General features: G+C 37.9%; 1 protein-coding gene across 1 annotated transcript in view; it reads left to right on the forward strand.

Moving 5' to 3' along the window:
• The first annotated feature begins 992 nt into the window (after positions 1 to 992).
• Positions 993 to 27,354, forward strand: part of SHOC1 (shortage in chiasmata 1) — a 52,855-nt gene continuing 26,493 nt past the window's right edge. Inside the window, exons 1-15 of the mRNA XM_058424118.1 lie at positions 993 to 1,169; positions 1,899 to 1,985; positions 5,459 to 5,595; positions 7,449 to 7,526; positions 11,351 to 11,480; positions 12,069 to 12,150; positions 13,724 to 13,914; positions 15,591 to 15,753; positions 17,605 to 17,707; positions 18,526 to 18,682; positions 19,870 to 19,977; positions 23,266 to 23,395; positions 24,259 to 24,353; positions 25,337 to 25,579; positions 26,728 to 27,174. Coding sequence (XP_058280101.1) covers positions 7,458 to 7,526; positions 11,351 to 11,480; positions 12,069 to 12,150; positions 13,724 to 13,914; positions 15,591 to 15,753; positions 17,605 to 17,707; positions 18,526 to 18,682; positions 19,870 to 19,977; positions 23,266 to 23,395; positions 24,259 to 24,353; positions 25,337 to 25,579; positions 26,728 to 27,174 — 1,918 coding nt within the window. The 5' untranslated portion in view covers positions 993 to 1,169; positions 1,899 to 1,985; positions 5,459 to 5,595; positions 7,449 to 7,457. The remainder of the gene's footprint in view (positions 1,170 to 1,898; positions 1,986 to 5,458; positions 5,596 to 7,448; positions 7,527 to 11,350; positions 11,481 to 12,068; positions 12,151 to 13,723; positions 13,915 to 15,590; positions 15,754 to 17,604; positions 17,708 to 18,525; positions 18,683 to 19,869; positions 19,978 to 23,265; positions 23,396 to 24,258; positions 24,354 to 25,336; positions 25,580 to 26,727; positions 27,175 to 27,354) is intronic.

Raw genomic sequence — 27,354 nt, forward strand, 5'->3', positions numbered from 1 at the left:
AAACCCTTCTTTTTCAGTGTCTGTGGGATTTTTCTGCCTACACTTTGCTCTTCCCAGAGAAAACTCTTCACCTAGATGTGTGACAATAACAGCCCCTAGTGGAATTCAATTATGTCCACAGCAGCCTTTCACAAAACCTCTTCCACAACCCCTGCTGGATTTGTAATACATGAATGTGCAACTTTCTACAAATAATGAATGCATATGGCCTCTGTTTCATCAAGTTTTTTTATTCTTCTTTTGTCACCATTTCTTAACTTACCAATTATATTTTTCAGTTACTTTTTTTTTCCTGAAATTAAAGTAAGTATAAGGGTTTTTTTCTTTTATCATTATGCTAATTCACAAGTTTCAAAAAAATCTATTTGTTCTTTGTTTTCACTTGAAGTCTCATGGAATTACCTACTGGCAGATGCTTACTCAGATGCTCTGAATGGTTTCTAGGTAACTGAAGGGGAATTAGAGCCTTTGACAGCAGGTGCAGCTCTTGCCTGGCCTTTGAAGCCTCCCTTTCTCATCCAGCTGAGTCTCCTTGCCCTGCACCAGTGGTAGGACACACACTGTCTCTCAGACCTTCATGGTCTCCTTGAGTCTTTCCCCCAAGAATAGAGCTCAGCAAGACTGTGTCTGCAGTAGGGACTGCTCCTGGGGAAAAGGACTCAAGCCAGAGGTGAATTGGGCAGGTGGAGGAAGGGCTGTAGATGGATTGCTCACACAAGGTGAGGAGGAGGTGTTCTCTCCAGTGTTTCACCTCCCTGACAGCATCCTTGTGATCCTACAGGCTGCCACATGTGGAGCACATCTCCAGGCTGCATCAGGCTTTTGGGCAGGGCTTTTCCATATCCAGGCTCATGTAGCACAGCTGGAGAGCCAAGTGAGCCCCCATCACCTGCTGAGTGGGTCATCACAAGTGAAAGAGGGGAGGAGAAGGAGCCATGCCTGTCTTAAATAGCACCAGGGTGAGAGGGCAGAGAGGCGTTACTGTTCAGAGATGATGACAGTCTCCTGCTGCTGTGGGAGTTCTGATCCTGGGGCAGAATAAGGGCCTTCTTTTGGGTGCCAGGCAGGTCTAGACAGTGCAGCTGGAGTGGACACAGGAAAAGGCTGTTTCTGGAGCTTCTCCAGCAGTGACATCAGGAGGACCTGGATCTCCTCATGCACACCCACAGGTAGCATACTTTGGCCTGTGTTCCCCTCCTCTGTAAGGTCCTTGCCTACACCTCTGTTTATTTTCTCTGGGGTGCTTCCCCAGTCCGTCCTTGGGGTAGGTAGGCACAGAGCCACACCAGTGTTGTCTTGATGGGGGCAGAGAACAGCCTGACAGGTAAGGCAGGGTCTGACTCTCACCATCACTGTGTCATAGAGGAGGAGGAGGAGGGGCCAGTCCCACTGCCAGAACATCCCTGGAGTGCTGGGTATGGCCATGAAAGCAACACTTTTTTCCCTGCTGTGATCTCTTGGGTAGGAGATAGATGAAGGTGGTGGAGGGCTCTGATGGACAGCAGGAGGTAGGGTTGTGGTAGGAAAAGGAGCAGCTGGCAGCTCAGCTCCTGTTGCAGAGCCAACACAACTGCATTCCATATCCCAGGAGAAAGATGCCTTGTTGTTTAAAGGCACATTTTATCAAAGTGGAATTCATTCCAATGGGACTTACAGGTATTGACTCTGAGACGTTAGACAAGTACAATCATAGTGTAGAGTCAGCTCTGCCAATGAGTTAATTGGAAAAAGTCAGCCCAGCTGAGGCAGGCAAAGTTGTCTCCCCTTGACAAAAGTGTCTTGGGAATGAGCAGAGGGTGGTAATTGCAAACACATGCAGTTTTCCATGCATGTGGTTTGGACAGAGAGGGGGTTATCCCATCTCATGCTGACACCATCTTGCTCCTGCCTTTTCCCAGAGCAGAGGGACATGGAGGAGGAATGGAGATGATTCCAGGAGGTGATTGCAAAATAGGCTGAACAAGCAGATTCAGCTGTTGGAGCAGGTGAGCCCATGCTATGTTGTCTGCCTGGGTCAACTCTCCTGTTTGGGTATGTGGCATGTGTCTTGCCCACTGGAGGATGCTGTCCTGGAGCTTGTAAATGGCATCTGTCACTCCTGTGTCCAAACCCAGAAGCACTGAAGGCCAGTGGCAGAGCAAATCGAAGTAGAATCACAGCAGCTCTCATGGAGGAGCAGTGACCATGCAGCAGCTTTCCATGAAAGTGAGAAGAGCTGGAGAGGACAAAGGGGAAGTGGGGCAGACGTGTTTTTCGTATGTGCTGTGAGTCTGAGCAGTAGCGTGTGGTGCAGGAAAGAGCTGAGTGGTGGGCTGCAGCCTCCTTCATCTGCTTTCTACCTCCTTCATCCCACCCCCTTGAATACGGAATTGCAACCCAATGACCCTCTGGCACACAAGCAACAGACAAAGGCTGGTGTGTACACGCATATGAGTGCTGCTTCCCAAGGAAGCAGAGCTCTCTACACGGGGTGCTGGTCAGGCACCGTGGGCTGGAACCAGCCTCTTGATATTGTGTGGGGTTTAGTGACAGTGATGGGTTAAAGGAGAAAAAGCCTACAACAGACGGGATTTAGGGCATCCTCTTTGCTTGCCTTGCAATACTCTCCAGAAAGCTTTGCTAGAGGAGGTGAATGGTACAGAAGTTCTTGGAGGAGTGAGGGAAGCTGGTGGTCACATGGGCTGAATTTCTCCCCTAAGGGAGGCTGCTGAAGGAGTGGCTGTGGCATGACAGGGAACAATCTCAGCAGATGGGCTCCAACATGATGAGACTCCACAGCAGTGGGGCCCCTTCCTATGGTCTCCAGCACAGCCTGGCAGCCTCAAGGATAGGTCCTGCAGGCAGGGGAGACATTCAGCACATCCTTTAGGTATTTAAAACAGAGGAATCACTTGGGACGGTGAGAACCAGGCTGTTCCAGGAACAATTTCCACCAGCCTGTCTTAGATGTCTCCTATCTCTCTCCTGTGTCTGTGAAGAATGTGGGCAGCTGGAGTAGGCAAAGATGCTCCTTTTGTAAATCTTGTGAGGGGAAACCACCAAGGTGGGCTAAGCAAAACTTCCCTGTGACATGGGAATGTGTCAAGAGTCAGTTCTGGTCCTGCCTAGGACTGCGAAGAGTGAAAATGTGGCACAGACATTGCAGCAGAACTGTCTTTTTAAGAGTTACCAGGGTAGAAAATAACCATTCAGTCTGAGTTTTTCCACTGCTGACAAACTGTCATGCCTTGAGCTCATTTGAGGGTGTGCAACATAGGGGGCTCTGTCTTTTCTGTGAATGAGTCTGTTTGTGTCTGTACAACTGTAGCTCTGCCAGCCCCGGCCTCCCATCCAAAGGTGTGGATACATGAGGGCACTGCTCAGGTGCTTGGTGGTGTTGCTCTGGCCCACATGAGAAGTTCAGCAGGAGCAGATCTCCGTCATGACTTGGGAAGACATAAGTGAGACAGTAATGCATTGGTTTCCATCATGCCCATCCTAGGGAGCAGGCAGAGTTGAAGTTATGGGGCTGTGAGCTGAGAGCCAAGGAGGAATAGCTGGAGATGGACAGGGATCAGATGGATGAATCCTGGTATGAGCTGACTCAGTAGAAGGAGATGAACATGGCAAGGCATCCAGCAGTGAATATTCATAGCATGACTGAGGTCAGCACAGCATCTACTCTGCAAAGCACACCTGTAACTCCAGAGGTCATGACTATAGCTGGGGAATCACACCCCTCCTGAAGTCATGAATAGTAATCCTGACCCTGAAGGGAAACAAGGGGATGCACCAACGTGCCCTGCCAGAGGGCATCAGGAGTCCCTGTCCCCTGCCTCACCAGCCGCCATCTTGCAGTGCTTATCCCAGGAAGGGGAGTGAGCCCTGCAGGAAGCATGCACTACTGAGTCTGAACACCAGCGAGGCTGCAGGCCATGCAGTGGCGCTGTAGCAGCTGAGGCAGCACAAAGAGCTTCTGCACCAGGCAAACGCTCCCTCACCGCTCCTCTTTATCCTGGGGCCTCTGTGCCAGGGGCCTAAACCTTTGCTAACAGCTTCTCTTTTTCCTGGGGATGGGTGGGATTATCGAAGCAGGGGTAAAACATGCATTTCTCTATATTCCAGCTAGAGAGGATCCCTTCTGAAATATTTTGATTAGAAGTTAGTGGGCTCTGTATTGTGCCTACTTGGCCTAACAATTCATCTCCTAATTCTTAGAAAGCACATGAGAAATACATTAGAAATATATAAATACCAAGAAAACTATAAACTACTGGCATTTGCATTTTTCATAGGAACAACTGTCTAGCAAACACTGGCAATATGCCAGTGACTGAGCTAAACCCATCCTCAGAGGTTTTTTTGGTTGTTTGTTTTTTGTTTTTTGTTGGGGTTTTTTGTTTGTTTGTTTGTTTTTTGTTTTTTGGGGTTTTTTTTAAGGCAACAACAAAACCACAAAACAACAACAGAAACAAACAAACAAAACCCAAACAATTATTTCATAGCAGTAAAGAAAGTATTTGTCATATGCTTTTTATTTAACTTTTTCACTCACTGGAACATACTATTACTGATGGAATTCCTGGAACCAGAGTGAAAAGTGTAATTTTTGTTTTCCACAGAGAAAGAGACCCTCATCTGGAACTTAACCTGCAATGAGTTCTTGGAGGAGACCTGTTTTCCAGACTCCTCAAACTATTACAGCAAGTGGCTGAATGGACTTGCAGCAGCATTGCCAAGGGTTTTTGTACTTCTGATGAGTTCTGAGGACATCCACATCTATCGTAAAAGGAGGAGAAGGCATGGACAGACACTAAAATGGCTTTGTGGCACCAACAACGTGTCATTTCAGCAAGCAGAACTGTGGGCTAGGATGTGTGTAGAGTTGGATGGTGTGAGGAAGGGGTGGGGGAGACAGGGCGTTCCCATAACTTCTCCTATAATTTTTGTAATTCCAGGGATTAATCAGTCCCTGCAGGACTGATTAATTAAGCACTGCAGGAATCTGACAGAAAACTGTCATCCGAGAAACACAACAACTTGTTCAACAGGCAGCAGCTTGATGGCTGTGAGCACCATTTAGGCAGCCATTAATGGAAGGAGAAGAAGAAAAAAAAAGAAAAAAATAAAAGCACCTTCTTTTTTCCTAAGGTGACTGCTTCATGTAGTCACTGACATTTCACAGGTTTTCCGAACAAAGAAGAGTAAATATTTCTGGGTATTAAGCTGTGGTCTCATTCTATTTCTCTTCTCCAGGTAACAGGCAGCAGGTCAGCAGTTTCAGATACGATCCCTTTAAAAATTAACCCAATCCCGTCCTTTTAAATTCTTTTTCCACGCAAGCTGCTACCAGGGGAGCAGAAGAAGTTACTTAACTGTTTTTACTTATGAATTCACTGCTTTAAAAATATTTTTAGGTTTGAAAATCATGTAAACTTTCCTATCGGCTAATTCTGAGGATTCACCTTTCTTTCCGCAGGGATTCGAGACGCTCCCCTCCTGAGGGGAGGGCGGGAGCAGCAGCAGCCAGTCAGAGGGGACAGCTCAGGGAGATAGCCAATCAGAGGTGAACGCTCTGGGAGACAGCCAATCAGAGGGGCGCCTTCGCCGTGCCGGGTGCGCGGGGCGGAGGCGCCGCGGCGCTGAGGGGAGGGCGGTTGTGGCGTCGTGAGGGGCTGAGGTGGGTGGTAGTGGTTAGCTCGTGTCCGTTGCGCTGTCGATTTAAAATCATTTGGTGCTGGCCGAAGTACTTCATCCTGCATACTTCGTTTACTGAAAGTGGTGTTCCCTCGAGTCCTTGGAGAATGAATCAGGGTTGTTGTCTCTATCCTATTGCAGAGTCGTTGTTTTTCGTTAAAAAATTTTGAAGGCTTCCTTTTAGTCTCACAGATTAGTATTTCAAGATCTCACTTTTTCAGTTTTAAATTGGAATGTACCAGATGCAGTGGTTTTGTTGTTCACTGATTGACATGCCCTTAAGAAATTAGTAGTGCCTGGAGTTAACTTCTGAGCAGTTCAGTTTTTCTGGGTGTATTAATTCAGATTTTAGAACTGGGAGTAGTAATTGTAATTCTATAGCTAGTACTTGGATTAATGTATGGTTATATTGCTATAAGGAAGTTTTAGTCAGTGATACACATCACTTCTGCAAAGGTGCAATTCTATCCACTGCCCTCCAACACTTAAGTTGCAGATCCATCTCTCCTTGCAAACCCATCCCCACTTGCTCCTCTTTCCCACACCAAATCTGTTGGTTGTAGATCTGATGGAGGGTCCAGCAGGCTGGTCATAGGGTTTTCTCTAGCATTTTGTGATTTTGGTCTACTGTTTTAAACTATCCACGCTCCTTCCCTCAGAACATTCCCCTTTACTTTGTTCTTTATATGACTTTGTATACCTTATTCCCTCTTTTGTTTCTTTGCCTGGACCTACCTTTTTACCTCTCCTGCACTTCTTTTCTCTGCCCAGACTCTTTTCAAGTAACCAATTACCCCCTAGTTACTTTTTCCTCCAGTGGTTCCAATTCTATTACATCCTTTCCTGAGACTGGTATTTCCAAGTTTGCTAGGTAGGCATTTTTTAGCCTCATGTTATGATACTTATTGGTGAAAACATGAAGATTGCCTTCTGTCACAGGTTTCCTTTATGGCCCTACAGTTAATTTTGATTGATATTCAATTACATCATACACTTTTTGGCAGAATTATCCTTCTTTGTCTTTGACTCTACTACTTATTTTTGATTAAGAAAAGGTACTGTTTTACCTTGTGCAGATCCCAGCTACAATATATCCTGTTTTGCGTTCACACTGTCTCTGACCTTGTATAATTTTTGCTTCTTTCCTGGTTCCCCTCAGAAGCATCAGCCAACTTAGAAACCTGGTGTTCCTTCAGGGCCTCATGTTCTCAGCTAGCCTATACAATATCTACTTTTTTCTTGTAAAACTGAAAGCGAGGGGGAAAGTCCTCTCACAAATACATTAGGCAGTAAAAATTTCATATAGACAGTTGAATTAGTGTCTTTAAAAACTAATTTATAATCCATTAAAAAATCATTGAACCAGTTAATTTAAGTGTTATTGTTTAAGGAAGGTAATTTTTATTGTCTACATTCACTTAATGGTTCTAAAGGTTTTCTGAGAAATAAACACCAAGAGGCATACCTAAAATTAAAAAAAAAAAAAAAAAAAAAAAAAATCCACAAAACAAAAAAAAACACAAAAGCCCAGTTCTTTCAGATAAAAATCAAATGTTCAAATGTTCATGGCCTGTAGTTGGTCTGTTACATCCTTCCAGAGGAAGAATACTAAATGCTTTGTGTATCCTTCTGCTGCAGGAAATTTAGTCCGTGGTGCATGTCCTAGAAATCATGAAGCTATTCATGTTGCACCTTAAATTCAACCTTCTCTTTCAACATTTCGAGATGATATAAAAAGTTTTTAACTGATTCATATTCTGTATGTCTTCCAGACAATTGAAATGTTGAAAACATCACAAACCAAGATGTTTGCAGCTTTGAAGTATCACTCAACAGACTATTTATATGAGGTATGGTTTTATTCTTTCTCTTGATAGCCTGAACAAAATATAGCAGTTACTGATGAAAAGATTGAGTACACATTAAAAAAGGTAACGATAACTACTTTCTTTAGAATTCTCATTCTTTTCAGAGAGGTTGTTGTGCTGCACTTTGTGGGTTAACATAGTAAAGTGATGACAGGATTTTTTTTAGGAAAAATTAAGTACAATTTTGCACAGACTGAAAAGCATCAGTTATTTTTAATGTCTGTTGCATTTACAATTTACTTCTCATGCACATACAAGTTTCCTGGTTAGAGCTTTCTTTGGAGAATACACTGTGCCTTCTAATGCATTAATTTAAATTAATTACTTTGTGGAGAACTAATCCAGCTCTCTAGCTACTTTGGTGTGTATTAGAACAGTGATGCACAATGCTGTATTCCTTAATGATTGTAGGGAAAAGCTTTTGCAATGTTTTAGATTAAATTCAAGGAAAGGAGATTTTTTTTTCCCCCCCCATACCAGCAATTAATATTTTGCCTTTACATAATTTTGATCAGGTGAGATCTAAAAGCCTTGTGAAGTCTTGTTTTCCTTCCTGTCTCCCTCTATGATGTCGCCAGCCTCTTACCCCTGAACCAACCTGTCATCATTGGGTTTTTACTTACTTAAATTCTCAAGAAAAAGCCACAAACCAAATACGAGACTTCCCTTGTGGAGAAGCAGAGTGGTGCTTTGCCAGAAAGGGGCATTTGTAGTGTGTGGGCAGAACATTGTAGCAAGACACCATGCCTTCAGGAGTTCGGGGGTAGTACAAGGACACAGAGAAGCTCTCCTAGCACATAACTGGAGAATTGCAGTCTGGGAAGTGGTCCTGCAGTGGTACTTGCAATTAATCTGTGATCCGTTTTATGAAGCATTGCCCACATCTCTTTCCTTAGAGTAGTACAACAGCTGTTCCGTATAGTGCTGGTGTATGTACCTACTGTTTTATTAGGTTGTAGCAACCAGAACATACTTTTCTATTGTACTTCCAGCAGTATGCAGTCTGTCATGCAGTTTTTGGGTGGAAATCTTACCAATGTAGTTCCATTCAGCACGATCACCAGTTGTTTCCATATTATCTATGAATGAAAAATAGATGAGTTATCAAAACATGTTATGGGCTATATGCAAAAGAAAATAATTACATGGCTTTTCTTGCCTGAGTTTTGAGGGAGATGGTGCTGACATCAGGACAACTGAAAACTTTTAGAAGAGAAATGCTGAGTGACCTGCTGAATGGCTGCTCTGAAACAGTGTAAATATTGCCCTCTAGTGCTATCAGAAGAAGTTAGTGGATGTGGTCACACATTTAAAAGTATTACAGATCTGACTGTGCAAGAGAGATGCTATGCTCAAACTGCAGTTTCTGGTTCCACTCTTCTGCCCAGCTGCTACCCTGTAGAGAAAGCTATGTTGATTTGTCGTGTATCAAGTGCACGTGACTAAAGCTTCCAGCTTTTAGGAGCTGCTGGAATTCAATGGCCTTATATCAAACTGCTTCCTGCGCATATCTGACTTAACTGGATGCAGAATCCTGCTCCTCATATGCTTGTTATGCACTTTTATCAATTCCAGGTATAGTTTTTCCAGCTTCCCTTTATAAGTATCTTTGAAGAAAAGAGCATTTGCAGTCATCCTACATGCAAGAGTTATGTATTTCATGTTTCTGAGTGTTGTAGGTGTGATTGCAAAGTCATCTTGGTAGTGCAAGGTTTTCTAATGTTTTCAACTGACAATGCACGCAAACTGATTGGAGCTGGGAAAATGCACATAATATCTTTCAGTTGGAAGAGAAATGTGCAGAGATCTTTATATTGTCTTGATTAACAGGGGTAAAGTTGTGCTGATTATTAATGCTGCAGCCATTAATAATGGCCTTGAAAATAAAATAATGAAAATAATGGCCTTTATATATTTGAGAATGGCAAGAAAGGTTGTGTTTTGTCAGACTTTATTAAGTGATCTAATTCAGCTTAAACTTTACACTTAGAGCTATTTCATTTAAAATATTTTGTAAAATGCACAATTTTCCTGGTTTAATGCTATTACCTGTGATGATAGCTTTAGGATGTATTTCTTCCACTTCACAAATATCAGTGACAGAAAACAATTTTAGCTATTAAGCTAAAGTTAGCCTCAGTAAAATTACACAGTGGTGTTTCAAATTTCTTTCTGATCTGTTTTATTATTGCATGCACTTATTTGTTCAAAAGCTTCTACTTCTACAATAGCATTAGCATTCTTCTTTAACCTAAAGTCCACTGACAATTTTATGTGCCAATTCTGAAGCTTCTTTTAATGAAGCGCAGAGTTCCTTAGCATTTTCTGTTTCTGTTATCTGTATTAGGAAACTCACTTGCTGCCCTTTATTTTATGATAAATGCAGTTGTTTCAGCAGTACACTTCAATACAGAGTACCTAAACTGATACATGGCCAGTAACATGTAGAAGACACAGGTCCAGCTACACGTAGTTGTCTGATTCTGTCTTCTTTATTCAGAATTTCTGAAAGAGAACACTGAGGAAATGCCATGGTTTGACTTAGGCAAGAGAGACTACATTGGATCAGATCTGTTTTTTTCATGAGACTTTTAAGGAAAAGATCCTATGATTGCAGGAGTTTTTGCTTTTATAATTAAAATTAACTAGCACTTACAGAATTGTAACTATCCCACAAAGGATTAAACTGAAATGGAAAAAGGATTTGTGTTAATGAAGTGGCAGTTTTTGTTTTCATTGCTTCCCATGTGTCCGTTTGTTTGTTGGTGTTGGTTTATTTTGGTAGGTTTATTTGAGGGTTTTTTGACCCTAAGTTTTCTCTTTTCTTAGACAGGAAGGTTTGGAAAGTACACCAATAGCATGGTTATTCTGGTTGCAGTCCAAATCAGTGAAATATTTCAAATATGTCTAACAGTACAAGCTGTATTGGGCTTGACAGCATATATTGGAATGGGTGGACAATTCTGGGACCTGAAGCAACACAGCTGAACCGAGGCAATGAATGGCTTTGCAACTAGAAAAAAGTCTCTGGTCTCATTCATTATGTTCTTCCATGTGACTATAGCTAGTTCTCTTTTCCAATGTGCCTTTTACTCCACAGTCTTTTTAAGAATAACTTCTTTCTTCTTCTTTCTATAAATTTGTTAAACACAAATGTGTAAGTATAATTTTTCTTTTCTTCTTGAATTCACTGGGTATTCTGTGGTTCTGTGCTCTTTATACAATACTGGGCATGGGTTTCTGTGACAAAATAACTCGAAGGTAGTTTATTGAACTTGGTATTCAGTGAAAAGTTACTAAACTTGCCACATAGACTGTGTAATTCCAGAATTCGATTGATTGCTACCCCTGGTTTTAGTGAAAATGGAAGTCTTTAAAAGGGCTTTTATTACATCATAATGGCACATGAAAGACAAGAGAATATTAAAAACACTTGAAACAGCAATAGTAGGAATGATACTGGATTGTTTCTGGTCGGCTTATCCATGTGTCCATTCAGAAGACCATTCCAAGTGCTAAGATCAGCACTTGTAATTGCACAGTCAAAATTTAGTTAAAGTGTAGCTAAGCTTATGTGCAATTCTACATACTCAGAGATGTAGATTAAAAGTTAAATGGCAGATTAGGTAAATGTTATTATCTTCTCTTAGTTTGGACTGTGTAGCTTTACAAAAATAAGGTTTAATTATAAAATATTGTGTTCTAGTAGAAAACTCTTGAAAGCAGTGGGAATGTTTGAAGAGGCAGCACAAAAACAATGGAACTGTCTCTCTCATGATTTTATTGCATGCCTTTTTTTTATTCAGAGCATGGCAAGGCAGAAGTTTTCCATCTGGAAATTGTCACTTTGCTTTCCTCCCTGTTTATATCAAGATGAAAAGTATCATCTCAATGGACTCTTTGCTGATGATAAGTATAGGAAGCCGTGGACTAGAAGTATGTAATATAATCTTTAAGATTAGTTTAGATTTACTATAGATTAAAGGAAAAGCTTGTGCTTATCCATAAAATGTTAAATCTGGTGAAAAAAATAATTCCAGACATAGCACTATGCCAGTTCTTGTAGCCCTTGAAGGCAGAACATCTTCATTGCCTAAATTGAAACAAATGGGTAATTTGTTTGATGCCACTCAATTTATTTGACTGGCATCATATATGAGATGATATTTGATTAGTTTGTAAAGATCTCTGGAAAGTTTTCTTTCCAGAGAAGAGTTTATGGAAGAAAAGAAATGATTAGAGATAAGTAAAATACCAAATCTGATTAGCTGGGAGAGGTTAGTTAGTTTGGAAGATGATGCTGAGGTTGAGATGTGGTGAAAAATGAGATTTTTCAGATGACAAAGGCAAATAAAAATACGTTTGCATCTTTCTTTTGCATTTGTATTACTTTTGCTAGTGGAAGCTAAAAGTGTTGTTTCTTCTATGCATTGTATGTCAAGTTTGATTAATCCCTGCAATGATTTAATCAATATGTAAAAATTCATTTTCTGTGTGACTTTTTTTCTCTCCTTTTTGTCTTAGTTTGTTCAACACAGAACATGATTGCTATTTCAGTACTGGATCAATGGAAGAAAAGTTTACCTGTGGAGGATTTCTTGGAAAAGTCAGTAACTTTAAGTTAAAAAGATTTATGATTTCTTTGATATCATTCCGGTACTTTGTGAATTATAAGCTAATGATGAAAACAGAATATAAATATATTTCCTGACAGTAGCAAGTGTGCTGGAGCTGTACACTCTATCAGATAGCTTAGAGATGGTTTTTTTCCCCTAGGTATTGTGTTTTTATGGAGATCACTGGTTCTTTATATAGTATTTTAATGGTTGTATAATCTGTTTATGACATTGGAGAAGTCTCTGAAAACTGCATGAACATGAAAGTAAGCTTTTTTCCCCTTCCTCTCTAAGACAACTATCTCATGTAACTGTACAAGCATAGTACTTGACTTGAACATATTTTTTCATACTTAGAATAGTCTGCATTTAAATATTTGCCATTTTCTAGAAAAGCCTTACTAGGGCTTTGACTTTGGAAGAGGTGGCCTGTTTAGTCTCAAAATAAGCAACTCAGTTAGGTTTGTTCTATCTATGAAACTGCAGTGAAACCCAGTGATTTCAGCGAAGTCGTAACTTAGGCAGTGTTTTAAGGTTCATGGATTTTCAAAGGGTATGCCATGTGATTTGGATATTAGTTATTATTATCAGTACCACATAGTTATGACTTGTGAACTATGCTACTTGTAGCTTCAAAATTAACTTTTGAACTGTAATAAAAATGTTGTAAAAAGTTGATTTTTTTTTTTTTTTTTAAGACAGGTAGCGGAGTTTCCCCTCTCTTGCTGTTTACACATAAAGTCCTGTACTGAATTTCAGAGGTGCACTTACACACTGATTGCTTTTATGAGAATTACCTTTAGACAACTAGCAAATAGCAAGCTGGTGTAATGCTAAGTATTATGAAAAATATGAATAAATCAATAGGATGCAAAATTGAGAAATCAGTTGTCTGGAATGAGAATATTAAGTACAGTAACTGTCAATGAGTTGATTTGGGTGCTTCAGAAATGTCAACACTCATCAGAGTTACTAGAATGTTGCAGTCAATTTTAATGGGTAGCACAGCATTAACACATGTTTTGATCAGCTGTTGTAACTGTTTTGTCCAGATGCATACTTAGCATGGGAAAATTACGGCTTTTCTTTTTTTTTTTTTTCTTTCTGTAGTCAAATGACTCTCCTTTGGCAAACAGTAAGGAGGTTTGATAAATAAATAATAGTAGCAATAAAAACTGATATTAGTATGAAAAGTTACAGGAAATTGAAGTGGTTTTGTTTCTTCACTTACCCTGTCTTTTTCATATTGTTGTTACTTGCCATTTCTTTGTGGTTTTTGAAACAGAAATGTACATTTAACGCAGCAGCAGATTTCTGTCACAAACATTATGACATCAATAGGTTTGATGCGTTTTTTGTTTTATTTGGGAAGAATTGAACGTATAATTTGACCAGAGATCCAGTGAATAGCGAGAACTCTGTAGTTTCCAATCTGCTTTGATGAATATGGTGATTCTTAAAGTTCTTAGAGCACCAAAGTGCTGTTGATTCACTGAGAAATCAGGGAAGTTACAACGGACTTTGCTACAGCTAAGTGTCAGATATTTTTTTTCTGTTTTTTAGGAAACCTATCTCCTCTGTAGAGTTTCATACTAGTAATGATTTAATAGAAGTTATTCCAAGTTCAAATCCTTACTCTCAGACTAACACAGAAGAATGTTTTTTACTTATGAAGAATGGTTTTAAGGAAGACACCACCCAAGACAAATATTTGAAGATTTACTATGCTGCTGAATTTAAAGGGCCACGGCAAGGTAAAATGTTCAATTCACTTTTTTCTAAGTTTTGATAGCATAATCTTGTTAACTTCCATAATTTTTTTGTGCATGTTCCAGGGACATTGATAAAGTACTTTGGTTGATCAAAAACTTTGCAGTTGCATAAGGTATAACCACTAAAGACAGAATTATACTCTGGAGAAGCAGGGTTTGTGGTAATAGTTCAAGAGAGATGCAAGCCAAAAGAAGTTTAAGATAGATTTCTTTATGGACATCTATTTGAGTCAGCATCATAAAACAGTTTGGTGGGAACATAATCAGCATCTATCATTTCCAGACACTATGAGAGAACAGAGAATTATTACAGAGAGGGAGAGGGGGAAGTGGGAGTAAGGAGACTTCCAAATTGGTAAAAAATAAGAAAGAAGAACAAAAAACTCCCTTTGCCCTTCTATATATATTATATATGTATAAAATGTGTGCATAGATACATATGCATTTCATACTGCAAATGTAAGTGAATGTGTCATATGTGCAATGGTTACTACATCACTTCTGTCCCAGGAGAGCAATAATTTAAACTCAAAAGAAATGGAATAATGTGATGACTTGGGTTGGAAAGGACATTTATGAGAGTCCAAATCCTCTGTAATCAACTCAGATTGGTCAGATCCTCATCCAGCCTCACCTGGAACACCCCAGGACAGGGCATCAATCACCTCCCTTGTTGTAAGAAACTAATTCCTTATGTCTAAGTTGAATTATCCCTCTTTAAGTTTAAAACCTAAGATCTAAAAAGTCTATCCTCACCTTTTTTATAGGCCTCCTTTAAGTACTGAGAAGCCACAGTAAGGTTTTTTCCTGGAGCCTTTTCCTCTCCAGGCTGATCATATGCCAATTCTCCCAGCCTTTTCTCAAAGGAGAGGTGTTCCTTTCCTCTGACTGTTTTTTGTGATCCCTCCTCTGGATCTGCTCCAAGAGGTCCATATCTTTTTTCAGCTGAGGACCCCAGACCTGGGTGCAGGATTTCAGGTGGGGTCTCACCAGAGTAGAGCAGAGCAGAGGTGCAGAATTCCCTCCCTCCTCGGCTGCCTCCATCCCCTGCTTTGGATGCAGCCCAGGACATGTTTGGCTTTCTGGGTTGTGAGTGCTCATGGCTGGGTCATGTCCAGCCTCTCATCCATCAGCAACCCCAGTCCTGCTCACAAGGCTGCTCTTGATTTGTTCTTTTCCCAGCCTGTGTAGATACAATAATGTCATCTTTCTTGAAATCATAGTAATTTGCAACCTTTTTTGTAATTTTTTTTTCTTCAGAATTAGGGAATCTGCATTTAGGTTTATTTAGGTGCCTCATTTCTACATGTAAAATTGGACTGAGCTAAGTTTCTTGGCCAGAACCTACCTCAGAAGTTCCTTTATCATACTTGAAAGTGGGAACAAGGAAACAAAAAGAAAATACCTTTTGTTTTAAACAGATATTATATTAGACAAAAGAAAAATCTGAAGAAAACTAAAGGTTATCATGTGAACCATCGAAGTCTAGACTTTGTCGCACTTTAAATGTTTTACTAGTTTTAAGCTTAAAGTAAAAAGCAGTTATTGTTCTGCTGACATTTATAGTATTGCAACAGTTGCTCAACAGTTCTCTTTATTCTAATAATTCTTAGTCTTTTAATCTTGTTTTTAATGTGTTTTTTCTTCTGTTTTGTCAGATTTATGTTTGGAAGAGGAGTTGGTTTTTATTGATAATCTTGAAACTTTTCGTAAAAAACTGCCAGCTTTATCTATACTTCTGAGCAGACTACAATTTTTTTTTGTGAAAGATCCCCTTTTAGATTCCGGAGGGAAGATTTTAACAGCAGAGAATATTTTCAGGTGCCTAGTAATTGCTGTATAATATTAAACATAAGAAATCTTCTCTATATAATGCCATTAACATTTTAACATTGGTTGTATTTTACCTTTGTAACTAGTTTACATTTGCAGGTAACAGGTAAAGACTTCAGCTTTCCATCTTAGGAAGAAATTAGGAAGGTGAAATTTATATGCATTAAAAAAAATGGACTAATGAAACTATGTAATTTTTCATTCTATACGTGTAAAATGCAATCAGGATATTAATTTCAGAAAAATAAAAAAATGTACATGTTTAAGGGACATTGTCCTCCCTCAAACCGACTGATTCCCTGTCATGAAAGTATCACTAAATTTAGTAGGGCTAGATTTTGCACATGCTTCCATGTTTCTTTTATCTCTCCCCTCAGGTGTGCGGCCAGTAAATCCATGCAAGCTCTTACCTGTTGAATTGTGTTTCTTCAGGTTTAAATATTAATTATTCTTACGGTTTTCCTCAGTTTTGTATTACTAGGTTGATTGAATTTAGTTGCATGACATCTGTGTCATGAATTTGAGTAAACTGGTATGTTAAAACAGGTGTGTTGTATCAGAAATGGGCTGAGTATTTTGTTAAGATAGCATTGTGTACGTATGTTCATAAACTCTGGCCAAATCTTGTACTGATTTACTTAATGTCTGGACTACTTGTATTGCTTCCTTTGCACTTGGAAAGATTGCGTGACTGACAGACAAAGGTAAAGCAGATTTTAACTAAACCAACTGCACCCATACAGTAGAACAAGGAGAAATTCGGTTGTTTGCCTGTTTTTTCAAAAATGAGCCCAAATCTTGCAATGATTCTTGGATTTTACACTGTGTGAAAACTGTAAATACCCACTGAAGATAACATGATCCAAATTCTATAATGGCTTTCGGAAATACAAGTAATGGGAGGAAAAAAAAGCTAGTGTGAAGCTTTACAGAAATAGTTCTGTCCTCCTGATCTGTGGTTAACTAGCAAAACCATGGACCTGTCCAAGGTGAGAGTCCAGATCTCCTAGTGCAGAGCACAGGGAGATGCATTTAGAGGAAAGGACTCAGGCAGACTTCAACTTCAGTTAAAATTCATGAGCATCCCAAGGCTGCACATGGAAAAATTTGTACTCTGTGTTTGAAAATATTCCTCTGCAAAATACTGGTGTCAGGGACTGATGAGGAAGTTAATCCCCTGAAAAGTCACTATGGAAATAGTACCTGTAATTAGCACAAAGGGCAAGCCTGCTGAAGCGTTTTATTTCTACCTGACAAATCTTCATCCCTGTGCTGCTTATGTCCTTGCTTTACTATGCAAGTAGTAGCTTCTTTCCTGATTTTTACTTCCAAGTGTTAAAGCTTTACAGTTAAACCAGGAACATACTTCTAGTTTTCGCTTTAACTATCAATAAGCACACTTTGCTTTCTTTCATGCTGAATCTTTCCTGAAAAGAGAAACGGAAGATGGCAAAAAAGAAATAAGGCAAATAGATTAGAGAGATTTTATGTATGGTATAAAAATTTGACATTGGAAGAAATTAGATCCGCAGCTTTTGCAGAAAGCAATTTTACATGAGGGAACTTACCTGCTGGGAGGTTGAATAATATGAAGGGTTTTTTCTGTAACTGTATAAGGCAGGCCCCAATATTCTACTCTGCATATAATGTGTTGAAAATATTTTTTGGTTAATTACACAGATCAGTACACCATCACTTGGAACTGCCTTTTTAGAAAAGGCATGGATTTAGAAAAACTTTTGCCATGTATATGCCTCTCAAAGCTATTGCTAAGAATGTCAATCTTAGACATTAAATAATACAAAGATGTCATTTACTTTCTTTTATGATCTTTTAAAGAGAATGTTTGTCTTTCCAAAATGGAATGAAGATAGAAGAGAGTCAAAATGAATTGCAGGGGATTAAAGAGAATTTCTGTACTATATCTATAAAAGAAGAAGAGGTATCATCCTGCTGTTTCATAGTATATATTATATTATATTATATTATATTATATTATATTATATTATATTATATTATATTATATTATATTATATTATATTAGTGGTTGTTCTATGTGATGTGTGTGTGTGTTTGTTCACCTGCAAGTCATTTTACTGAGGTTTTTTTCAAATATGCCAAATATTTTGAGCTTTCATGTTTCCAAGATTAGAAAACACTGGTATTATTTGTGGGTTTTTTAATTCTTTGATGCTGTTTTTAGGACTCTCCACTCTGTTTTTAGGACTTTCCACTCTGTTTTTAGGACTCTCCACTCTGGCCAGCTGTTTCTCCTTGTACCTGATGTGTTTACAGTTTTATTTAGATACTTGTTACACTAAGAATAAAAATTAATCAGAGCAGGAAGCCATGACATGAGTATGGGAAAGGGAAAGCTACAAGACATTCTGGGATTTGGGGGGCCAGCTTGGCTTTTTTTTAAAAAAAAAAAAAGTCAAATCTACTTTTTGCTTCATTTTCACAATTCTAAAAAACAAACTTTCAGTAAAATAAATTAGGATTGTACTTGGTCAGGAACTGTTAGCTAAGACACACTTTTTACACTCCACTAACTCAATCTGAAGTTGTGTAACTGTATTTTACCCTGTATTGAGCAAAGCTTTCTGTGTGCTGTGTAAATGTCAAGTGATTTCTATCCTAAAAGCTCTTAGATTGATTTAGAATTAAATTATTTCAAGGTTTTGAAGAAGTAACAAGGTTTTGTACAGGAACATCAAAGGAAATTTACTGGCCATTCTGTTGTGATTAATATTTTTTCAGTATTTCCTGTTGCCTGTTGAGTTAGAATTCGGCAAACCCAACAATAGCAGATCTGATTATGTTAAGATTCCATCATACTTGCAACTAAAGGAGGTGTTAAGTTTAGCTCCAGTCACTGTAGACGATGAAGACGTTTGCAAACAAGTGAGCAGAGAAGGTGAGGTCTTCTTTCCTTAAGTGCTTGACTTGATTCTTCTGTCATTTGAACACATTTAACACAATCAAGGTCTTTTTTATTGAGTTCACTTAAAAATTACTTCACAGCTTATCAGATGAGAATTTCTGTGGATGAACTAGGAGCTGTGTTACACTCAAATTTCTGGTATTAGAAATGTCTCCTTAAGGGGTGGTAACTACTTGTCTATGGTTGTGTTGCAATCTTGAACACAAATGTAATATAAGCCATGATTTGTGGTATATAATCAACTATAGCTATAATCATTTGGTCTTGTGTTCTCTGATATGTTTTTAGGTTTACTTTCAGAGACATCCCTAAGAGGATTATATGCAGAACAGTCGTACCATAAAAAATTATTTTATTGCACTGTAATTGCAAACACAAAAGCAGATTTCTGGGGGAAAATGGTTAAATATTTCCATGGGTAACACGATTAGTCTCAATGACAGTAATAGTTTCTTTAAAGGAATTTTAGAAAAATTACAAAATGCTTTTAGATTACTGATAAATATGGCTTTAACAATAGTTACTGGCTAATTAATTGATTTGTATAACAGTATTTTGTTTAGTTAAAAGAAAGTCATTGCATGAGGGTTGATATGTTGGGTTGGAGTTTTTTAAGTCAAAATACATTGTTTTCCACTGTTTTGGTGGACAGGAAGAAGCTCAAAGAAGGAAGATTAATGCTTCTGAAGATGGAGGATGTGTGCTGAATTTTGTGTCTGATAGGGGAGCAGTTTGAAGTAACCTCTTACTGGAGATAGAAACAAAACTTTTAAACAAAGATATTTCACTAAGACAGTTTCTTGTGCATTCCCCTGATATATTTAGAATGTGCCACCTTTCAAGCTGAGATTGCAGCTTGATCCATATACATATACTCCTAGTAAACTATATTTAGGCTACTTAGTTGTTCGGAAATTGTTGTAGTCATAAGAACTTGGAATAATTCAGATAGTGACTACACAGTATTGTGGGGGATTTTTTTCTGTCACTTAGGGGATGAGACTGAGCACTGCCCTAATCAGCTAAAGCATCTGGGGTAACTAAGCATGACTAATTTTTCATAACAATATATCATGGAGGTGCAATAAAAAGACTGAAAGCTCTTATGGGAAAAATTAATAAATGGGTCATTTATGGCACCTTTCAAAATGTGTTTTCAGATCTCAAAGCAGAAATTACATACAAAACAGAAATTTCCAAGTACTGTGCCATCCCACAAGAGGTTTGCTCCAGTATTAGCACAAGTATGTTGGAATTCTGTGAGTCAGGTAGGAAAATCTGTATAAATCAAGGGGCGATATTTAAAATAATTTCTTTAAATAGTTTTTCTAATATTCTAATTGTGAGAGAACACGTACCAATGACACAGATAAGAAGATTCACTTTGTGTAATCTATTATTTTGTACCCACACCATATGGAAAGCTCCTTTCTAGAGCTTTATAATCTAAACACAAGCAACTTTACAATTCCTTCATGTTGCTTTTGGCTGTAAGTGATGTCTATAACTTTTGCACTTTATTATATTTTTAGTTTATTTTTTAACTAGCAACTCATCTACTAAGAGAGGGCAGATGAAAGTTAAGGCAGATTCATTAAAATTGTGGAGTCAAAGAGCACAGTTTAAAGTTTGTTAAAGTGTTACATAAATGCTTTCAAATTAGGGTGGTGGAGAACTATTCAGGTAGAGCTGTGTTTGTAAGTTCTAGAGATTCAAAACTCTTGTGAAGACATTCTGTTTTGGAAATGGTTCAGTAATTATGTGTGATTGAGAAGTTAAGCTGGAGCTGTTTTCTACAGAAATAAACTCAAACGATTGAATATTTGCTAATGTACCCTTGCCCTAATGAACCCTTGCTCCTTCTGCACTGAGATCAGGAAATACACTCTGCGTCCACCTTTAATAGCTTGAAGACCCAAGCTACCGTCAGCCAATGCTGTGCAGCTTTGACGTCTCACTGCTCAACCTAGTCATCCAACCTTAGTTAAAGATTTTTTTGAGTTCCAGGTGTAACCTTTCAAAATAATGTACAGCCTTTGCCAGCGCTACCGCATTCACAGCTGAATTCTGGCTGACTAAGTGAGGCATAAAAATGGCTATGCTGGTGATATCTTTCACCTCTCATTTAATACAGAAGGGCCTGCACAAAGAGTAACATTTACAAATTAATGTGATCTGAGCACAGTGTTAGTACATCATTATACACATAAGTCTTATCCTCGTCTATATGCTGTCTATCAAAAGATCTATCCGTTGTTGCATTGGGCAGTAGCAATATTATCCTTCAGTGCTTGATAGCTTTCCATACAGAAGTTACTATAATACTTGAGAAATACTAAGTTTTCTCCAGAACAAGACCCTTCTTATCTTAGTTTCAACAAGTTTTAAGCAGAGCTGATAGTTGTCCCCTGCAGGCTAATAGTACTAAGAGTATCATGCTTCAGATACTATGCTGTAGTGGAATTTTAGTTGGAACAGTCATATAATTTCAAAGTGTCTGAAATAAAAGCTCAGTGCAAATACACCAAGACTATTTTACATCTGGAGATTATTGTCTAGCATGATAAACTGTAATCTGTGTCTAGTCAGCTCTCTGACTGCTCTTTAATTCTAAAGCTTACAAGCAGGAGAGGCTTAAGTGCAGTAGATCAGACTCTTACCCTGTATTTAGTAATAATAAGTTGATTGTGATCTTCTCCAGGATATTATCCATTCTTCTGCAGTAGATTGATGAGCAGTCGAGCCATCTTAAATTATCTTTTAAAGAAAGTAGCTGCATTAATCTTTATTACCAGTTGCTCTCTTAGCTCTGGTGTTGAATCAGGCAGAATTATATTGTTGAGGCACAATCAGCTTCCATCTCTCACTCTCTCTTTTTTTGTTGTTGTTCAGGATAGACTCAGGTCTGTAGGATAGAGACCTACAAGTGTGTGTGCTAGTGCTGCTAGAACACCGTTTGATTGCAGAAGTTTCTGCACTGGATGTGGGGTTTCAGCTGAAATGCCTGACAGTCTTCTCCTTCTAATTAATTTTGCTCTTTATGAGTCACCAGAAGTGAAATATGTTTGCTTGAATTCAGAGAAAATGCAGTTGTAAGACTAAGCAGTCTTTCTCTAGTCATTGAGTTTGTTTAAAAAAGGCATTAAAAGACAAGGTATTTCTCTGAGTCAACAATGTTCTGGGAAGGGGAATGTTACTCAGTGTAGGCAGAATTTAACTAATGTAGATGATAAAAAATTCCAATCTCAAAGGCAAAAATAACTAGACAAGAACAAATATGAATAGTATTGCTCAACGAGAAAGAATAGTAGATATGGCAGGTATTTTTGCTGTCCTGAGATCAGCTTCTGTCCTGTTCAAAGTCCTAAAATCGTTGCTCCTCACAAAAACTGGTTTGTGAGCTGAAGTTTGCAGCTTAAGTTCGTTGAACCTTTTTTGTTCTAAGTGGGAAAGAAGTTATACTGACTGGAAGTATGTTGCTTTCTTTTGTACCCGCTTTTATTTCTTACCTTATTTTTCCTGCTTTTCTGGTATGTTTGTGTACTTTGGCTTTCTATTACTGTCCCTAACCCTTCCTGCCTCACAGTCAGCTTATCAGGTCCTTCAAGGAGAGGCTGTAAACAGCTGGGCAGGTGACTGATTCATAGCCTGCTTTGTGCTGATTGGCCAGGCGGTGTGGGTATGATGATTGCATCTACTTATTGCCTGGTGGAATGAATAGAGAATTCATTATAAGTGTTTTCCCTTGTGGAGGCATTGATTTATTCACAATTTTTCTGCCTTAGTTTTCACAGAACATGGAACAACTCTGGTATTTGTGATTTCTACTTTCTGGTTAATTGAATGCCAGAGAGATTAATGCTAGGGCAATCATGTGAACCACCAAAATCAAGGCAGTTGCAAATTTGTAAAAAACTTGAATAATACCCAATAATCATTAATATGTCCGCATTTAATATGATCAGGGGGAAAAAAAGAAGAATGTTTAAAGTGACGTGTAGAGGACTTTAACACACCATGTTTGTTTGTATACTGCTTTAAAAAAGCAAACAAACCTGGTGTGTAATTAGTTTCAGTGATCATCCCTACAAATTTCAATGAGTACTGATTGTCTTTCAAAGAGTGATTTTTTTCATTAAAATCCTGACTGTTTTTGAAGTTCCTGAGGCCATTCTTACAGATACCACAATTTTGCCACTTAATTAACTTAATTTATGGAGGAACTACCTAAGAAGGCAAACAGGCATGAGTATCAAAATCTCAGCTATGGTACCTGATTATTTATTTATTTAGATAATCTCATATGGGAAGTGTATGTACCCAGAACTCCATCAAAGGAATGTGATCTGCATTTTTTGCCCAGATTGTCTGGAAATTAGATGTGAAGTATTTGGGGTATATATAGCTTATTGAATTGTCCCATGAAAATATTTTCTGTTTTAATTCAGAACATCACTAGTGTAAGATTTGTAAGCATTGCATGTGCATTTCATTCACAGTAGCTTTGTGATTTTGATTTTTCTTTTGTTTTGGCTGGGGCTTTATGCAATTTCCAGCTGTATATATTCCATATTTGAAAGATGAAATGGAAGTGCCTTTAACTCCTCCATGCAGACAACAAAGATCATGGGTTAATTTTCCATGCAGAGGAATTGAAGAAGAACCTATTTCTCTCTCTGGTAACAGGTAATATGAAGCCTTGTTAGTGACACATTCTTTGATAAATCCTCAAAATTATTGAAAAAAATAACTTCACTGTATTTATGAATTGGTACTTACATTCTTTGAGTGGCACATATATTGTGTTTTGTGTGAAAGAGTGATGGAATGCATAAGTCCATATGTGTGGTTTTCTAGAGGAGCCTGAAAAAGGAAAGGAAATTGCTTCCGCTGACCTCTTTCTCAGGGCGGGGGGGGGGGGGGGGGGGGGGGGGGGTTGGTGGTGGTTAATAATATGAAAATCCTTTTTGCAGTAGACAACAGTAAATATTTAAAGTATTTAGCAAATATGTTTATGGGCATATGTGTGTATTTTTAGCTACAACAAGCATGTATGTTGCACAAGGATCACCTGCAAAATGTCCAGAACAGATATAGTGAGAAAGTATAGTCTGTTTTGGGGATATCCTCCAACAATACATTTCACACCTTTTCATGCCAACGTAGGATTAGGATTGCTCCACCTTTTCCTTCTCATCTTGTTTGAGACTAGCATTTCTTGCCTTGCTATATTTCTAACATATGCAGGAAGAATTTCAAAATCGCTTTGGGGTGGGAACCGTGGTCTTGACAGAATTCTCATTCAGTGCTGCTTTACTTCATGACCCAGCCTTGATGGCTCCTCTCACTCTTGCCTATTGTCCTCTGTATAGATAGGAAAAAAATTTTAATGAACAAGTGAATGAATGAATGAACTGAAAATTTAAAGTATATCTTTAAAAGATAGTTTTATATAAATCAAAATCCAACAGATAATGCTGCTAAACTTCATACCTGCAAGTTTTTGTTGTGGTTGTTTTGTTTTTGTTTTGTTTTTGTGTTCTTTGTAGTATTTTGATTGCAGACCCCTCTAGGGAATTCTTAGAATCTTTGGTGTGGCAGTCAGAGAAGTATCGGGATAATATGAGCTCTCTTTTGCTTGTTGGTAAGAATTTCTAATTAATGATCAATTTCCAACTGATGTTTTCAAGTTCCATGTACATGGAGAAATGTAGCAGAAAAGATAATGTAATATTACAGGGAATGTATTTTGAGTCATTGAAGTTTATCCAATTACTGTAACCCTGTGAAGTTTGGATTATGTGATTATTTTAAACATATAATAGTTACAGTATGGCAATGTAAAAATTGGTATGTCATGTATCCTTCTATGGAGGTAATTTGAATAAAGTTTTTTTGGTTTTTTTTTTAATGACAGTGTTCACTACTGTTATATGCAATAATAGCTGAAAAATAACTGAAATTTGGTAATCTGTTTGACTCCTTCCTGTGTGCTATTATCTCTTAATAATGTTCCAAAATATGTAGCAATAAATACAATAGTACTGTTAATGGAAAATAATATTGTAACTTCACATGAGTAGAACAGAAGCAAACAAAGCTGTAAGCTATTCATGAAAGTTCCAGAACATGTATTACCACTATTGTTTTGTTTCACTTTGCCTTGATTTTACAAGTCTCAGGATTATGTTATGTATATTGACTTGTTTCGTTGTCCAAATCATTTGTACACTGATTTATCATTGAAAATAATGTATGGTATGTTCATTACTGTTTCAGTTAATTCTTTTTTTTTCAGGTAAGGATTATGATAAGACTTTGTAACCATGGCAGTAACCCACAGATAATTAACAAGATAATTTGTAACTTTAGTAATGCAGCTACACATGAAAAAAAAATTGAAATCCTCACCCCTCTTACTCACAGAACTCAGAAAAGTGCACTTGCTCTGAAATGTTAACTGCTTTGCTCTTAAATCTGTTGATGGACACAGAGTGACAAATGGAAATATGAATAATAGATACAAGTAACAGGCCAGCAGTAGGGAGTTTTCATTTCCAAAAGGACAGTCAGTTTTCATCTTTCTAGATTATTGATATTTTATGTTAATTTCTGGTTCTTTTGTAGAGCATCCAGCTGTTAACCTTGCACATCAGCATCCTTCACTGACAGAACTGCAGAAAGAGCTGCCAGTTGAGGTCGAAGCACCAGTGCTTGGCTCACTAGAGGAGGGTTGGTGGCTTCATAGGAGTTTAAATCCAGCAGCTGTAGAAATTCTGGAACAATTGAATATGGATGGAAATAATGCAAACAGTTTACTTCATACAGAAGTAGAAACATTCACACCATTTACATCATATCAATTAGAAAGTAAGTATCTTCTTTTTTAAAAACATGATAAAAAGGCAAAGATAGGTACATTAATAGAGATCACACAGGGAGTTACATATCTCAAAGAACAAAGGATAGTAATTATTTCTTGTTCTTAAGAGCAAAATGTTTTACATTAAAAAAACATTAAAAATGTTTTACATTCATTTACATTAAATGAAGGAAGGGCACTACTGCAATTAAGGTGTGTTCAGTAACTTAGAACAAATTTTGGGAACAAAAGTGTTGAATTAATTGATCTTTTCAATTACTGTGCAGATGAAGAATAGCCTCCACCAGTCATTTTTTAATAAAATAGTTTCATACAGGAGAATTTTTTAGGAAGTAGTAGTTTTGCTTTGTAATATTTTAATAAAGCAGATATTCACATAGTCCTACCTGCACCATGTCTCTGTGGGGGGAGTATGTTACAGAGAGAATTCCTTGTTTTGTGGTGCTGTAGAGGGTTTTTTTGTGCAAGCTATTTCTACCTTGAACAGCTCATCACTTCAGAATTTCTCATGAATGTTTTTACATACTTATAATCAAACTTCAACAAAAAATGCAAAAAGTTACTCAGATTTTGTTGTATAACTATGGCCAGACTGCAAGGCTCCAGTTGAGATTGTAGGACTCCAAGGATGATATATTGTGAAACACATAGACACTGCTCATGCAAGAACATTTCCAATTAACTGCCTTATAAATTTTTTTTAGTTGTTTCACTACTGTGTTTCAGATGGATGTACAGCCAGAATGCAAAAAAATTGTAGTTCTAGTGAAGCATATTTTTAGAGGGAACTGTTCACATTCTTCATTTTTCCCTTTAAAAACCAAAACAAAACAGTTTTTCTTCCTAATGAAAAGTGTTGCATCCCAGCTCCTAGAAATCTAGCATCAAGAAATCCCAGCAAAAACTTCAAACAATAGCATGGCCTTCTGTGTCTTAATATTGTGCATTTTTACTTAGAACTCATCAGTGCAAGTTTTCTGAAACAGGATCCTAGTGATCTGAGAAGGCAGAAAGAAGTTTTTAAAAATGCCTTCTCTATAAATTTTCCAAAGTCCTTAATTCCAGTGAGGAGAGAGAAGGGGAAAAAAAAAAAAAAATCTGTATCACTGCAAAGAAATGAAATTGTATTTTTCAGGATGGCTTGAAGAGAAGAATTCTATGACAAACCAAGAGCTGCTTTCTGCTGAAAGACATCACTCAGAGAAAGTGATTAATCCTGACTTGTCACAGAAGATTGCAAGGCAGTACTTTGCCATGGGTACAGCAACATCTGCAAAAATTCATAGTACAAATACATCTGTGGAAGAGCTTAGTGGAGGAAGCATAAGAAAGATTAAGACAGAAGAGGCAATTTGTTTCTTAAACCAAGAAAAAAAAATCCCCAAACCATCTGAATTAGACAGCTGTAAAGATGTGTCTTCTAAACTGGAAAACTCATCCTGTAGTGGAAAGCCTGCATCACTTGCACTTGCTTCTAGATGGGCTAACGATGACTCTGATCTGAACAACTTTATTATGATGAGATATAAACATACAGTCACCCAAAGAGAGGAAAATTATTATGTAGATAGATCTGAAAAAGGTATGTGAGCCAGTTTATTCTGCCATTTTTCTAGATTTAATTTGTCTCTATTTCACTGGTTACAATAGATGCTAAGTTCATACTAATCAATTATTTTAAGTAAATTGGCAACATTTTTTTGTCTTAAATGTAGTCAAATTTTTAGCTAAGTATCTTACCTTTTGTGGTTTTCCTTAAGAT

Source organism: Hirundo rustica, chromosome Z, assembly GCF_015227805.2.
Source record: "Hirundo rustica isolate bHirRus1 chromosome Z, bHirRus1.pri.v3, whole genome shotgun sequence".
NCBI classification, from domain to species: Eukaryota; Metazoa; Chordata; class Aves; order Passeriformes; family Hirundinidae; genus Hirundo; species Hirundo rustica.